The sequence below is a fragment of the Sceloporus occidentalis genome, unplaced genomic scaffold, assembly GCF_023333645.1.
Source record: "Sceloporus occidentalis isolate IW3139 unplaced genomic scaffold, rSceOcc1.0.p SCAF_5, whole genome shotgun sequence".
Taxonomy (NCBI): Eukaryota; Metazoa; Chordata; class Lepidosauria; order Squamata; family Phrynosomatidae; genus Sceloporus; species Sceloporus occidentalis.
Genome location: NW_028316985.1, coordinates 80,692,753 through 80,709,110, shown reverse-complemented (window position 1 = coordinate 80,709,110; position 16,358 = coordinate 80,692,753). Strand labels below are relative to the sequence as shown.

General features: G+C 37.9%; 1 protein-coding gene across 8 annotated transcripts in view; it reads left to right on the top strand.

Annotated features, from left to right (window-relative positions):
* KIF21A (kinesin family member 21A) overlaps positions 1 to 16,358 on the top strand; it is a 118,348-nt gene that overhangs the window by 82,493 nt on the left and 19,497 nt on the right. Inside the window, exons 23-29 of one of the 8 annotated variants that reach the window (XM_089524487.1) lie at positions 113 to 133; positions 3,545 to 3,605; positions 4,584 to 4,638; positions 6,028 to 6,245; positions 13,943 to 14,053; positions 14,546 to 14,674; positions 16,191 to 16,229. In XM_089524487.1, coding sequence (XP_089380613.1) covers positions 113 to 133; positions 3,545 to 3,605; positions 4,584 to 4,638; positions 6,028 to 6,245; positions 13,943 to 14,053; positions 14,546 to 14,674; positions 16,191 to 16,229 — 634 coding nt within the window. The remainder of the gene's footprint in view (positions 1 to 112; positions 134 to 3,544; positions 3,606 to 4,583; positions 4,639 to 6,027; positions 6,246 to 13,942; positions 14,054 to 14,545; positions 14,675 to 16,190; positions 16,230 to 16,358) is intronic. The other 7 variants (XM_089524488.1, XM_089524489.1, XM_089524491.1 and 4 more) reach the window with 7 other exon arrangements.

Here is a 16,358-nt window from a genome sequence, read left to right as displayed (position 1 = left end):
GATTAAATCAGTTTATCATGTTATGTAGGACTCTTTATTGACCACTCTGCAAATGGATTGGTTTTGATTGGAGTGTTGCTTTTTGTTTCCTCTTTGCTGTTGTTTTACACAGACCTAGATAGCATACCATCGGGTAAGTATATGTAGCTTTCTGTGTACTGCACAGCTGCATGACATACTAATGATATATGTGTACACTAACTGGCGCATCACACAATGTCAGCGCGTATCAAGTTTGCATGTAGTATTTGGGGAAATGTACTGATTATATGTCTAAAGGGTCTTTTTTCCTTTAGGATTAACACTTTTTTTGTAAGATTACCAGTAAGATGTTAGCAGTTGAGACAGACATGAATGCAACTAGTTGACCAAGATGCTGCCACTGATACAATTGTGCATTAATATAGCTATAACACATATAACAGTTTTCCACGCAAAATATAACTCATAATCTAAAATTCATTTTAGAAGCAAATGTACTGTAACAGTTTCTTTTTCAGCGTTTATAGAAATGTAGTTTTTAAAGTAACCATGGTCATTGTATAGTGTGTTTGAATATTAGTCAGTGGTCCTGCCTATAGGATGGTTAGTGGACAGAGAAAACTGTCCATTTGTGTTGACTAGTGAACATTTTATATGTGCCATGTTTTTTTGTCTTTATTTAAAAAAAAACAACAACAACAACAACACCAGTATGTAGTAACACACAGGAAGTGGAGAGCTAGAAAGCTGTTGGTTAAATTGAAGGAATTTCCTGCAGTTACATTTGGATAGAACTAGTTATTTTAGTTGCTTTCCTCTTGCTCATACTTCCTATCTATTTTAAATCAGCTGCTCTGAATGAACCAGTTGCATGGAAATGTTTGAAGTGATCTGCATAATGGAGAATGGCCTTATATTCTCTCACCACCATGCTGTTGTAGCATCATGCCATGCTATGTTGGTTGTATGTTTGATGCAGTATGTGCTCCATGGATGCTCAGCTGAATGCTCAGTTACTGTGGAACTATGCTCTAAAAGTTATATATTTCTAGGTTCAGGAAAAGATTTGGCAGTAGGTCAGCATGGGCTGACATGCTCCTTTCCCTGGTCCTCTCTTGCTTCTCACATAGTGCAAAGCCATGCTTCTCAGGCTATCTGATGTGGGGGACCAGCAGTTATTTTTTCCCCACTGTGGCAGGGGATACAATTCATTCCAGGGATCGGTAGCCAGTGGCTCAGGGACTGGCACTGGTTCAGGCATCACTACTTTGAATAGCGCTGGTGTAGAGGGCATAACTAGTAACAGAAAATCCTGCATTCAGCTGACATAGACTTTGTATAGTTTAATCCTTCCTTTGTCCTTCTGTACACACTGAAGAAAGGGCCTGATCTGAGGATTGTTCTCCTTTGTAAGGTACAGTCCACTGCCTCTTAGGAGACTGGTGAATGAGTGAGAAGAGCACAACATCAGTTATATGGACTAGGCGTAGCTCTGTTTAATGTAGCAAGGGATGAAGAGGAATGCAGCGAGGATTTTGAGTAGTATGTGAGGAACTTGTGACTGGCCATGGGGAAAAGAGGATGATTGAGTATGGAGGCATAATTTAAAAAGGTAAAGGTATTCCCTCATGTTGTGTCCGACCATAGGGGCGGTCCTCATCTCCACTACTAAGCCTAAGAGCCAGCATTGCCAGAGACTACTCTGTGATCATGTGGCCAGCATGGTTGCACAGAAGGCTGTTTACATTACTACCAGAGTGGTACCTATTTATCTACTTTCATTTGCATACTTTCAAACTGCTAGGTTGACAGAAGCTGGGACTAGTGATGGGAGCTCACCCCATCATGTGGCACCTGGGCCTCAAACTGCCAGCTTGCAATCAACAGAGCCACTGCATCCCACAGGCATAATTAACTGCCCCTTTAATTTTTATTTTTAATTAAATTTAATTAAACCATAATGCAGGTCTGTGGTAAAACAGTACACATCAAAATAATGAATATAATCATACTAGATCCAGGAAGAAACCATTTTTATTTTTTTAACTAAGAACTTTTGAAACAAGAAGAAAACATTGAGCTCCCCTCTCCCAATTCTATTGTAGTATGAGTGAACTACTGTCTTCTGCTATGTATGATTTATGCCCACATAAGGTATAAGTGCCTTGTGGCTTCAATTAAGTTAAGCATATGAAGCTAGAATCATTTTTTACTTTTTAATTCTTTGTTTGCAGTGCCTTGGTTTTCATTTGTCAATAAACTTGCTTCATCATTAGGTAGATCTTTGTTTTCTTATTTGGGAGTGGGAGAGTGTAACTAAATCGTATCTCACCCCATGTTATCTCAGCAAAATTACTGATGGTATGGAGATCCTTATGGCCAGCTGGATGGTCAGAGATTGGAAGTCATACAATTTCACTTGGTACTCTAGTTACATCTCTCAGCCAAAGTGGTTGCCTCACACCTATGTCTCTGTTCTCCAGTCAAGTAGGTTGTACCATGAGGGTTAGTATTCCCATGAAACAGAGTGATGTGATCTGATTTGGGTGCCACTATAAGAAGAGAAAATAAATGAAACAAGAGAGTGTTGTGAAAATTGTGCAGTAAGACTTTTTAAAATATTGACCCTCACACAAGGTCAGGGTACTACTTAAGTACGAGTCCCAGCTGTTGATTTTGCCTTATGTTGGGTCTAGTCCCAATAGGAAAGCTGGTAGTAACAGCATTCCTTTTATCTGGTTTACAAAGTGACCACCTGAAGTGCCAGTGTAAAGGCTGCAGAGGGCACAAGGAATGCCACAATTACTTTTATATTTCTTTTACCCTGAGTTTTTATGTATGTATTTCTGAATTAGATTTAGGATATTTTCAATCACAGGTTGTGTAAATATTTGTTAAAGGCTTATTCATTTGGCATTTCCCTGCATGCAGACATGTTTATGATGTACTGTGGCAATGACTGACAAGCATGCAAGTGTTTTTCTTGTGTGAGCAGATGCATACAGTTATCATTGTTTGTTGCAGGTTCCATTTCATCTCTGTAGCTCCTCTCCCTTCTTCTTACATCTATAGATGCTGTAACTATTTATGAAACTGTTGTGTTGAAGTAACATAGTGAAATTGTTGTGCTTTGTAAGGCTTAAGTGGTTGCTTGCTAATAAAGTAGTAATCACATGCTAAATTAACTTGTAGGCTAAATGAATACAGAATACATGCCCTGCCTCCCTGCTTTCATTTAATATTAATTTTAAGTAGTTTTTTTAATGATGGGCAGATATATCTCTCCTTCTTGTTTTTCTAGTGATAGTATTTATAATTTATGACTATCCATGGACAGTAAATACATTAAAATGTTACTTCTCTTGAAACATAAGAGTAACAGGGAGACAGGAGAATTAAATATGTGGGTATTTTGGCAAACTAGGTATCTCACATTTAGCTGAATTTCATTTACAGAGAGAAAGCAATGCAGATTGGTCTCACTTTGGGTAGGAGGAGGAGCCTATAAAATAGATATATGTTGCATATGACTAACAAAATAATGACTTTGGGAATTTTCCAGACAATGTGGAAGATAGTACTGATGAAGATGCTCCTTTGAACAGTCCTGGGGCTGAAGGAAGGTGAGAAGTCTGTGTAAACTGTAGGGAGTGGATACTTTTTAAAAGGCTATTATTAAATTTCATTTAAACGATTTAATTATTAAATGAGTGTGAGTTCACTCAGCATCTTCCTTAACAAGAAGGTAACAAGAATGAGTTCAAGGGCTAAAACTGTGTCAGATAAAGATCTAACAAGGATAAACTCGTTGAATTTTCTCTTTTAACTAGTAAGAGCAGTAACTAGTTTCCTCCAGCCCTTGACTGTTTGTTCCTGTGTTAGTAAACGATCAATCCTGGCTTTAACTACTTCTCCCAGAAGTCTTGTTGAAGTAACCTACATCCTTCCCATGCAGAGGCTGCTTCTGCTGAGTTCCTAAGGGTCAATCAAGCTATTTGTCTGATCCCCACTGAAGAAAATGTCTGTGAGGGCCAGATCACACATGCATACCCATTACTTGTTGACAGTTCAAGTGAACTCTGCATGTGAGAATTTGGGTATCATCTGATGATAGCTCAAAGGTAACTTGGAAGAAAGCTACAGGTTGAATTTCCCTTATCCAAAATGTTTGAGACCAGAAGTGTTTTAGATTTTGGGTTTTTTTAGTTTTTGGAATATTTGCTTATACATAATGAGATAGCTTAGAGATGGGACCTTATAGATATAGCCTGAAGGTAATTTTATACACTATTTTTAATATTTTTATGCACGAAACAAAGCGTATGTCTATTGAACATTAGAAAGCAAAAGTGTCACCATCTCAGCCACACATGTAAGACAATTTACGATTTTGGAATATTTTGGATTTTGGAATTCTGAATCAAGGATACACAACTTGTACGTGCCTGGTTTTGAGCAATCATATGCTGTACATGGATATGTGAACCCTAATGCCATTAGCAGAGGTACAGCTATGTGACTGTAGCTACTGTTAAAACTAGATGTCTGAGGGGGAAAGTTTCTGGGAGAGCTTCTCACTGATTTGTCAATTTTATTTTCAGTTCCTTGTCTTCTGACCTCATGAAACTCTGTGGTGAAGTCAAGCCTAAAAATAAGGTAAGTTTTATGGATGTCAATATGGCAGGCTGCTGTGTGTGTGTGTGTGTGTGTGTGTGTGTGTGTGTGTGTGTTTGCATAGTTAAGTAATCTGCAGCTGAAGCTGAAACACAGCACAGGGCACAAAGAAAAGAGTACTATACTAATCTTTGAAAAACAGCACCTCCTAGCCACACACACCCCATATGGTGCATTGATGGGTTGCTCCATAAGAAGATAGTTTCTGCTAATGCCAGTCTAGATTTCCTTTTTTTTTTTTTTTAATATATTTTTTATTGAAAATTAAAACACACAACAACAATGACAAGTATATCTCAGTACAAACTTACTAATCCTTATATCGCATTGTACATCTAAAAGAGATTGGGTAGAGCATAGATCTGGAAAGAGTTGCGTAGCCCCAAGTTCATTGCCAGTCTAGATTTCCTTAAGGAGAGTCTGGGACAGGACTGCTGATAAAGCATCTTTTTATGTTCCACCCTCTATTTCCTTCTGCTGTGTAACTGAATCTTATCAGTTGGACTTTTGTTAAAGTAAAGCAAAAGTATCTTCTCCTCAAGTTAGCTGTCATTTAATTATAATTGTTATATCTCATCTTAGTTAAATTTCACCATACTTAGCTGACAGTGCTAGTTGACAGCCCTAACTGTCAAAGACTTTTAAAATTGTTTTTGTTCTTTGATGAAAAAACAGCAACCTTTACATAATTCTTTTGTTTTTCATCTTGACAAGGGAACTGCGTTGTAGCTGTGTACATACAGATGGGCAGCATGCAGCCACCCCTTTACTGGTTGGATCAGGGCCATGGCAATCTCACGCCATGGCCCCAATGCCTCTGGAGAGCGCAAAAAGGAGCCACAAAAAGCAGCTCTTTTTTGCGCTCTTCAAGGGGTGCCATAGTCACGGCAGCAAAGCTTTATTATGCCTTTTTGGTGCTGCATCATGTAGATGCAGCGCTGGAGTCGCTCCATGATGGCGTGCACCATGTAGAACTGCAGGACCTGAGCCTTCTTGAATCCCATTCTGGGAGAAAGGCAAGATATAAATCCAATAAAATAAATACATAAATGGAAGAAGTGTGAGCATGTCAGGATCCACTCACTTGTTCTGTGTTGTAGCTCATGTATTATGAGGTATCAGAACTTTCTTGAATGAACCAATTCAGTCCAGATAGTATCTGTATTATTTATTTTCTGCCAAATTTATTGGGAAACAAGAAAAACAAAAAAATCTTCAGTTTCAGAATGAATGATGGGCTGTACTGAAAGCTAAGATGTGTTAAGTAGCTAAGGCTGGCTGTTGTATTATGCATTCTTGTGAGTATACTATTTTTATTTAAGTACTCTATTTTAACATTTCTTTTGCCTCCCTGTTTCCAATTTCTTCCAGGCACGTCGTAGGACCACAACCCAGATGGAATTGCTTTATGCTGATAGCAGTGATTTAACCTCAGATACCAATACAGGAGATGCAGTTTTGGCTGGCCCTCTCGCATCTCTCACAGAAGCTCAGGAAGGTGGAATAAACATTGATATGAAAGAGTCTCCTGCTAGGGATAGAGAGGTCATTCCTTCACAGTCAGGCTTGCCTTCTAAGACTGGCAGCATGTAAGTTTTGCACAGTGCACTAACTTCTTTTCAGCTTTTTAAAATGCATGTTACTAAATTCTTGAAGTCTTTTAAAAGCTTTGCTCCAGAGGTCAGTGGACTTCAGGCTGATAAGGAATTATCTTTCTTCACCATTGTCCTCTGACTGCTACTGTGCACTCATCACAGAATGACCTAACCTTTTCCCCCTGTTCTTCATATTTTTGTGTAGATAGTTTTATTAGACATATTGGTGTATGGGAAGCCCCAATTTTATGTAAATGCATAAACAAGAAGAATGAATACTATGTAAAAAATGTTTAAAGTTGTGTAAAATTGAGTAATAATGAACAGGAGTTTTATGGCATCTCTGAAATGCTTGCATTAAGTAGATTCAGTGAATTGTTTCTCTGTAAAATGATTCTTTAAAGTATTTTCAGTGTATTGTCGCCTCCACAGATTTTCCATTCTGTTTCAGCTGCTGCAGATGATCATGCAGCAGAAAAGTGAAGCTGAAGCTGAGGAAAACAGCATGTTTACATTTTGAGCCATGTCACCCACTTTCCAAACATGGAACACATTTTTAATGCTTAACGGCATTAGGTGACACGAGACATAGCATTAGTATTGTAGCAAATAGCATACTTATTTCACCAGAAATCTTATTCTGATGCCCCACTGATGTTCAGTGTCAAACGGCACTGAACATGTTAGATACTGATCCTACTATGTATGCAGAATGTAATTAGGAAATTTACTTCAATTTGGTGTCTCTCTGTATTAATTGCTTGTAAATATAAGCACTAATATATCTTACCTACTGGAATAAAAATAATTTTCACAGTAGCTCAATATATTCTAATTTCACATTTTTCGTGCATGTTGCTTGTGGCAGTAAAGAGAAATACAGTTAGTTCTGGCAGGTAGTGTTTATTAATAGGCTTGGCTTGACTGCTTTTGCAAAAAATCTCTGAAAACCTATTTTTAATAAAGAAGTAAAATAGTAGTGAGCAGTAGGCTGAAATCCTACATATTTGTCCAGCAATGTTTGGAGAGCCTCACAACTTAAACACAGTCAAGTGTTTTGAGATGGAGTCCAGAATTCAGGTAATTTTTTTTTCTTGCGGTTTCCTAAAATATTTATTCATAATGGCTCTTTTCAAATGAATGAAAACAGTTCGTAAAATTTGGAAATGGATGGATTTGTTCACATTGCTCCAACACTCCATTTACCTGCTTTCAATTTCTAAATAATATAAAAGTGCCTAGAATAGTAGAGTATACTGACTTCCTAATAACAATTTCATATATAGGCTTGGATCAAGACCTACTTTAATTTAGAGCAGACATTGCAATCCATAAGATTAGTCAATCATTACTGATTTTAACCTCATTGAGTCCAATATAAATATAATCTGGTCTTCCTCCAGCCCATTATGCTTTCAGATGTACTCCTAAGATGTCAAGTGTGTGTGTTTACAAGACAAACAGATTTATGCATTTTATATTATGCATCAGGTAACTATGACTAGTTACAGCTCCGTGTCATGCATATGCTTGAAGGAGATGTCACATTTGCCTTTGTGTAATGTGTGAAGAGGCTCTAGTCCTGTGTCTTTTTGGACCAAATTGGCCATTACTTGGTACATGTTATGTAATCTCTTGACAGTTTTTTAAAAGTGAATAGCAAATGTAACAGGCTGTGGATGGTATTTAAAATGGAAGAATTCAGTTGTCTCGTGTATGGTGTGCTCTTAAGACTGATCTTGCCTTATCTGAAGGATTGTAATCTCCCTTACTAGTCTGCCCAGGTTCATAAGTCTTTAAGGAGTCTTTCACTTGATCTTGACACTAACACAGGCATTTGTTGTGGGGATATGAGAGAGGGCCTTTCAGTGTGTTCTCCCAGACTCTAGAACTCCATTCATGGGGAAGCTAGAATAGCCCTCTCTTTGCTCTTCTGTCATCAGATAAAGATATCATCATTGTCATCATTGTCATCGTCATCATCACTACTACTACAGGTTTTCAGGAAATAAATGTTTTTACGGAAAGTACTTCTAGTAGTTCAGTTGGCCCTCCACATTTGCAGTTTTGCCTTTTTGGGAATTATTTGCTAATATGTTTTCTCTAGGAATTTCTAGGCTTTCCAGCGCAACTCTGCTAGATGTTGACCATAGAGTTGTGGTGGAGAACCTTGACGTTCCTAGAGAAAACACTTCTCTCGGCATTTTTAGATCGTCCGGCATGATTCTGTGATCAGCTTCTGGCAGATGTTGACCATAGAGTTGCACTGGACGACCTGGAGATTCCTTGAGAGGTGTTCTCTTAGGTAGAAAGAATAGCATTTTTTTATTTGTTGTTTTTCCACATTTATGGCGGTCCTTCACCCCTAATCCCATTGAATGTGGGGGGGAACCACTGTATAGGTACATGTTTTTTTTTATCATGGATGAGTTTAAAATAGTTAATTTTGTAGACAGTTAAACAAGTTTAATAATAACTTTTTTTTTGCATTTTAATCTACATTTGGCTGCCAATTTTGGGAGAGGGAAGCAAGCTGCACTGCTTAGGAAAATTTAATTGGTGCTTTCTGCCCACAGTGCTGCATCCATAATATTGGTGTAATAATAACATTTTATATTATAGGTATAGCTTTCAGGTGGCAGACCTCTTGGCTTAATATTTACAGGCAGGTTTCAGTGTGCTTACTGAGGAAGGATTTTTAAAAAAAAAATATTATCAAACTGTATTCAGAGAAAACGGAGGTACTAGTGATAGGTAACCCTGGCCCAGAGAAGGAAATTTGTCATCCAGTCCTTGACGGGGTCACACTTCCCCTGAAGGACGAGGTTCGCAGTTTAGGCGTACTCCTGGAGTTGTCTCTACAGTTGTCATCCCAGGTGGAGGTGATATCCAGGAGTGCTTGGTATCAGCTACAATTGATACGCCAGCTGCACCCCTACCTGAACCAGGGAGACCTTGAAACAGTGGTACATGAGCTGGTAACTTCTCGTTTAGATTTCTGTAATGCGCTCTACATGGGGCTACCTTTATACCAAGTCTGGAAGCTTCAGCTGATTCAAAATGCTGCAGCCAGATTTCTCACTAGAACATCTAGATCAGAGCATATTACACCGATATTAAAATCTCTGCACTGGCTACCTATTAGCTTCCGGGCCCAATATAAAGTGTTGTTTATTACCTTTAAAGCCCTAAATGGCTCGGGTCCGAGTTACTTGAGGGAACGCCTCTCCCTACACAATCCTCCCCGCACTCTCAGACTGTCTGAAAAGAAATTATTGGAACACCCAAAAGTCAGATTAAGATCAACTTTTGACAAAGCATTTACTTCTGTTGCCCCCAGACTCTGGAATGGCCTACCGGAAGAGATCCGTCTTATTAACACTCTAGATGCTTTTAAGAAAGCACTTAAGACGGATCTCTTCCGGCAGGCTTACCCACATGATCTAATATGATTGAACCCTGAAACCCCTACGGATGATGTGCACATAGATTGTAATGATAATTTTTATACTGTTTTTATAATTGACCGGGAATTAATATATTGTAGTAATTTGTGAGTTTCCAAAAATCTATGTATTGTAATTCTTGGAAGTGCAGTTCAAAAAAGATCTTGCCTGAGCCCTGGTTTATCTTTATGAAGCATCTCCCTTTGGTCTTTAGAACAGGTGAACATACTAGTAAGCCTCTTCAGGTATTCTGGCTCCTCCCAATCAACCTAATGGCCACAGGGAGCTTTTGGAGTGTCTTCTGAGGTTGTTAATTTAAGAATTCATTGATTTTCTAAATTAAATTGGCAGGAAGGTGAATTAAATTCCAATCACAAATTTATGAGAGTAATAATCCTTAATAAATCCATATGTAGGAAGAAAAAATATTTCTAAAAATGTGGGGGATTATCTCTTTCCACCAGATTTTAGATAAATTTAGGCAGGTTTGAACTACTGTTCGTGAGGACTCCTCTTCCAGTACAGAATATTGGCTGCTCAGGAAACAGGGCACTACTTGGAAATGTTTGGTTCAAAAAAGCAGTGATTATGTGAAATAATTTAATAAATTTTACAGCCTCACCCCATACCTTCTATGAGACAGGTGTGTTCACTTTCCTGTCTGTTTGGTAGACACCATAGTTTTTGAAAGGGAAATGTGGGTCTATAAAGAAGATTGACCAATTCATACATTGACTTTATTAGAATAAGGGGACACGAGCCTTGGTAGTGTATATTTTGCATTCTCCTTTGTGGGTGATGGTGGAAATGAGAAGCTTTCATTCATGGTTTATATCAAACTAGTTTCCAGTTTTACCTGATTTGGTGAAAAGGGGTGTTGTTGTTTTTGAAGAGATCTGAACTTATCTCTGTCTCAAGTGTGCCCCAACACATATGGCACATGTGATGTGTGAATAGAAAGTCCACAGGTTGGGTATAACACAGAAATGAGTGGATGGAATCTGTGGGCCAAACTAGACATTACAGTGCAGCTTTCAATATAAACATTGTTTTCATAAAAGCAGTGATGTAGGGGCATGGTTTAGATTTGAGGGTCTTGAAGCTGTTGGATGCATTTCCTGTGCACTGTTGTTATAATTTGATTTACTGTGTCAGCTGTGTGCCCCAGAAGGGAAAACCAATGACTGCAAGTCCCCTCATCCCTATCCTAATTGGGATGATAGGATGCAGCAAAGAATTAAAATCCCCCTCTCTTCGTATTGCTGCCCTGTTCTAAACTGGAGGAAATTATGCCTGCTTTTACTAAAGGAATTTACAAACATTGAATTTCAACATATTTGTCATTGGCTTTTATTATGCCCTTGTTTGTTTTATGTTTTGCCCTGTCTTTTATCCTATTTAGAACATGGGGCTGCTTATGTTCCTTGTTACTCCATCTGCACATTTGCTAGATGAACTTCAGTAACCTCCCATCATAATGAAAAATAAAATAGAATGAAAAACATGCATACTTTAAGCAGGCAGTGTTGGTGCCGGCAAATATGCAATTGCAGAGTTTCCCCAGAGATTTTAAACCAAAACAGAACAGGAAATGGATAGCTAGGAAGGGGAGATAACAGGATAATCATGGAAAACAGCCCTTCTCCATGAATCCCTAATTGTTTCATGGTGTGTAGGACACACCTGGCTATCTATCGAATGTAATATTTGTTGTTCGTGTTAGTTACCCTCACATCAACTCAGCTTATGGAAAACTTATGCATGAGAGATCCCCAAGTTGCTCTATCATCAACAGCCCTGTTCAGGTCTAGCAGACTCAGGGCCATGGCTTCCTTGATTGAGTCTCTCCATTTGTAATCCAGTCTTCCTATTTTCCTACTACATTCTCCCTTACCAAGCATTATCATCTTTTCTAGTGAGTCATGTTTTCTCATGATATGGCCTAGGTATGAAAGTCTCAATTTAGTCATCTTGATTTATAGGGAGAATTCAGGCTTCAATTGCCCATTTATTTGTCTTTTTATCCTATATCCACAGAACTTTTCTTAAGCATCATATTCTTCTTATCAGCTTTCTTCACCATCCAGTTTTTATAACCATGCATAGATTGGAAATATGATAGCATGGACAAATCTAACTTTAGTATTCAATGATATATCTTGACACCTCAGAATCTTATCTAGTTCCTTCATAGCTGCCCTTCCAAGTCCTAGTCTTCTGATTTGACTGCAGTTTCCATTCTGATTAATGACTAAGCCAAAGTATGGAAAATCTAACTATTTCAATTTCTTCATCATCTACTTTAGAACTATGTAAATAATCAGTGCTTGTTATTTTTGCTTTCTTAAAGTTTAAGAGTAAACTTGCCTATGAATTTCCTTGTGTGACTTTCTTCAGTAATTCTTCAGAGTTTTTCTATTACTAGTATGGTGTCATCTGCATATCTTAAATTCTCTGTCATCTGTTGATCTCTTTTACATAGTTCTTCAGTATATTGTTTCCATCAGCCTTTTGATTTCTAATTGATCACATAATGTGTTCTGCTGCTGGTCATATAGCATCCCCACTCTTGGTTTTAATTTCCTTTTGATTTCTTGGCTCTTGTAAAAGAGATCTCTTGTTCTTCCTTTTTTGTTGTTATCTTTATTTCTCTGCATTGATTATTATGGCCCCATACAGACTGCCAAAATAAAGCTGCTTCTGGTCACTTTGGAGGTATGCTGTTTAAATGATACAAGCATCCTAAGCGTCCAGAAGCTGTACCAAAGCTGCGTACCAGTCCTTAGGACTGGATTGTGGCTTTGGCACAGCTTCCAGACTCTTAAGACTCATGCATCATTTAAACAGCATACCTCCAAAGTGATCCGAAGCAGTTTTATTTTGGCCTGTCTGTATGGGGCCTATGTTTATTATATTTCTCTTTGTTCCTGGACTCCTTGGCTTGAATTGAGTTGTTCCATTTGCTGCAGCTCTACTGTGTTTCATTTTGGATTGTCTCCATGTATGGTTCTCAAGGCAGAAGGCTTCAGGAGTGGCTTACTATTGCCTTCTTTTGTGCAGTACTAATAAATCTTAGCTATCGTGCCACTGCTGTTTTTCTGACAGATCCTCCACCAGTGTCATCTCCCCCCCCCCCCCCCCACACACACACTCCTTCTGCCCAGTAGCTGTTTGGCACATTTAGCCTGGCTCCCCAGCAAAAGCCTATGACGTGGGAGACCCTACTAGCAGCACTGCTAATGTCATTTTAGCCTCTTGCCTCACAGGAACATGCAATCCCACCACCATGGAAAGGCAGACTAACAACTTGAAATTCTAGTATCTGGCAATAGGCATCTATGCTCCTACTAGATTTAATCTGCAATCTCTACAGTACCTAGTTGGGAGCTTTGATGGGTTTTGCAAACAACAATTTATTATTTTCAGTTGCTGTTGCAATGCATAATGTCTTGACTTGGTACTGCAGCTTGTCCTGACTGAATGGTCATGTCAGACCCTGTTAGCTTTACCAAAGATCTAGTTTTGGTAGAGGTGAATGCTGTCAAAGCTAGTTTATTGTTATGGAATAACACAGCTGCCTATATTTTCAGACTTTTTTGGGGAGTGTCTGGTTATGGGAACTGTCATGAATGCACATCAAAATGTGTTTTTCCCAGTAGGAGGGCAAAATTACCTGTATTATTTTTCCAAAAGGTCAAAAGTAGTTGAGAAGGAGCAGTATTTAGAGGCAGAAAACTAGCAAACAGGATGTTCCCTCTGTAATTATCCAAGGACAATATATTCCAAGCAACATGCTTAAGTTAAAAATTGCAAAAGGAATAAAGAGAAACAAATTGAGTGCACTGTGGGTGGGGGACATTTGAAAGGTGTCATTTTTCACTTGAGGTGTTGAGAGTAGACATGATTCTGATGCATGAACATTTGGAGTGTTCCTGGAAAAGACTTTCATATTAGCTGGTGTTTCCTCAAGCGACAGGCAGTTTGCACATTAAGTTATCAGGTGACATAAAATCCATACAAGGAACCTGTTGAATGTACACAGTGCTTTCACTGAAATACAATGACGATTCATAGGATCTGCTCTTGCAATCAGGTGAATGTACTTTTATGAACTTACCCTGATATATATTTATTTGCCCCAGTTTTCACTATGTCAGCCCTCATTAGAGAATTTTTAAAAATGCATATATAGCTAAAAGATATGAACCAATCTTTTAAGACAAACAATGATTTTTGTTGTCTCAGGTCTAGACAGTCATCTCTAACAGAAAAGAAAATTCCAGAACCCTCACCTTTATCAAAGAGAAAAGCCTATGAGAAATCACCAGATAAACCAAAGTCAAAAGAACAAAAACAGTAAGAAATTTTATTTTTTAAAAAATAATTTTGGCTTTTTGTGCCATAAATATTGAAAGTTAATTTTGCTTCATCCCAGAAGGCTCTTTTGCTTGTAAAGATGTGCTTCTGTACCTGGCTTAATGCCACACTGAAAATCCTTACAAAAACTTTGTTAATATTTGATCGTTATTTCTAATTGATCTTCAGAGTCTTTCAGCAACCTATGGTTATTGCTTTCCTTGATTTTAGGCTACATTTTTAAAGTGTTGGTTAATTTTCTGGAAAGGAGTTTGAATATACTGCCATCTTATGGCCAGCATCATTTTGTTATATTTAAGTTCTGCTGGTTAGTTTACAAAACTGCTTCCCTTGATTAAACAAGTTGGCATCAATGAATTGTTCCAAAGCATGTTTCATTCATTTTAACCTCTCTAACAATTTCATTTGCCTTTATTTTTTATGATTTTTTTTAATAGAAGAGGCTTTTAATGTTTAATTTTTTTCTTGTAGCTCAGATTCTGGAACCTCAGAGGCTAGTCTGTCACCTCCTTCCTCCCCACCAAGTCGACCCCGTAATGAACTGAATGTTTTTAGCCGTCTTTCTGTTTCCCAGGGAAACACATCAGTTCAGCAGGATAAGTAAGTCACAAAGGAAAGACCCAGAATCCCATGGTTTGTGGTTGTGCCCGGAGCACACATAAGCCTGAAATATAGCTTTAGAACAAATTCTCTGGCCCTCTTGATGCCAGAGGTGAAACTAAAATGGCTGTTTCTCTTGCTATTCCCCATTCCCAACCCGAAAGTAGATGACCTGGTCATTCCACAGGTCCGCAAACTCTTTATTTCCTGCTGAAACTTACTTCTTGTGCTTATGTAACCTGTTCCCTCTCCACATGTTCCCTCAGTGATCTGTTTTCCTATGTTATGTTTCTGAGGTCACAGTAGTACTTCTTTGAGTTTCTGTTGAGTGATGCAATGTCAGTTATCAGACAATTATGACATTTCCTGCATAAACAGATTTACAAGCAGTCAGTTCTCTGATTCACTAAGCACATAGTTGGGATTTATGACACGAATAAGGGGAAAATACTGCTTTTGTTGAGCCTTTTTTTGTTTTAAAACAGTGACAACCCATTAGAGGTGATCCAGAATCTTTATTGCAAGATTTCTGAATCTGAAGTGCTGCCAAATTGCTCTTACCTCTTTGCTTTTAACTGTGGCACTGTATGTAGAAGGCTGATTATGCTTTTCTCCTGTTGGTATTCTTCCTCTTCTGTTTCGCTCCCCTGTTTTCCTCTTGCAATCTGCAATTACTGTGCAAGTCCCCAAGAGTTGCTTAAAAGCTTTCCATTAGTTTTATCCCATGCCTGTAGCTATCTTATATCAGTTAAATTGAATAGTAATTCAATTGTTGCAGTATGTTGATGGGAGATAGTGACTTTTAAGGCTGTGTATGCTTTGAGCTTTGGTTTGTCATACCTGAAATTAAACTCAAATCGCTAAGCATGTTTGATTTGCTATGAAAATGAAGAATGCAGTGTCCTCAATTATTAATGGTGTAATTGTATGGATTTTTAAAAAGTTTTTTAAAATGATTTTAAAACGATTGCAAATGAAAATTACATGATTGGATCTTCATTCAGTTGAAAATGAGATCAATTTCTTTTAAATTTGATAAATATTATTTTGAACACTGTTCCAAAGCAGATATCAGAACTCCTTCTTTTTTTCATAATGCATGTAAAAATTAACATGAAAGGAACAAGGTCACACTGCAGCCATTTAATCTTGTCTTTTTAAATTCTCTCCTTCCCATGGACCTTTGCAAAAATTACTGAGGAAGGTGGAAATGTTTTACATAAGAGTCTGTAACTATGACATAAAGAATCTGGAGAAACATATATATATGTGTGTGTATATATATATATGTATATGTATATGTATATGTATATGTATATGTATATGTATATGTATATATATTACATTTCCCAATATTATTACACCTAATAAGGCTGGTTTGGATGTACTCTTCAAACCGGCTTTACATTCTGACCCAGCAATGCTGTTGCTCATCTTTAAAAAAACAATTAAGTGGACTCTTTACTCTGCTGATACCTGTATTCTTTCTCCGTAATCTCACCACTGTTCATTGTAGGTCTGATGAAAGTGATTCCTCTCTGTCGGAGGTACACAGGTACACTCTCTTCCTAATTTCCATCTTCTGGACTCCTAGTGATCCTTTTAATAGCTTTACTGCAGTTCTTAAGCTAACTAACATATTTTTGCATGGCTTTTGAAATAATGATTCAGTGTTTCCCAAAAC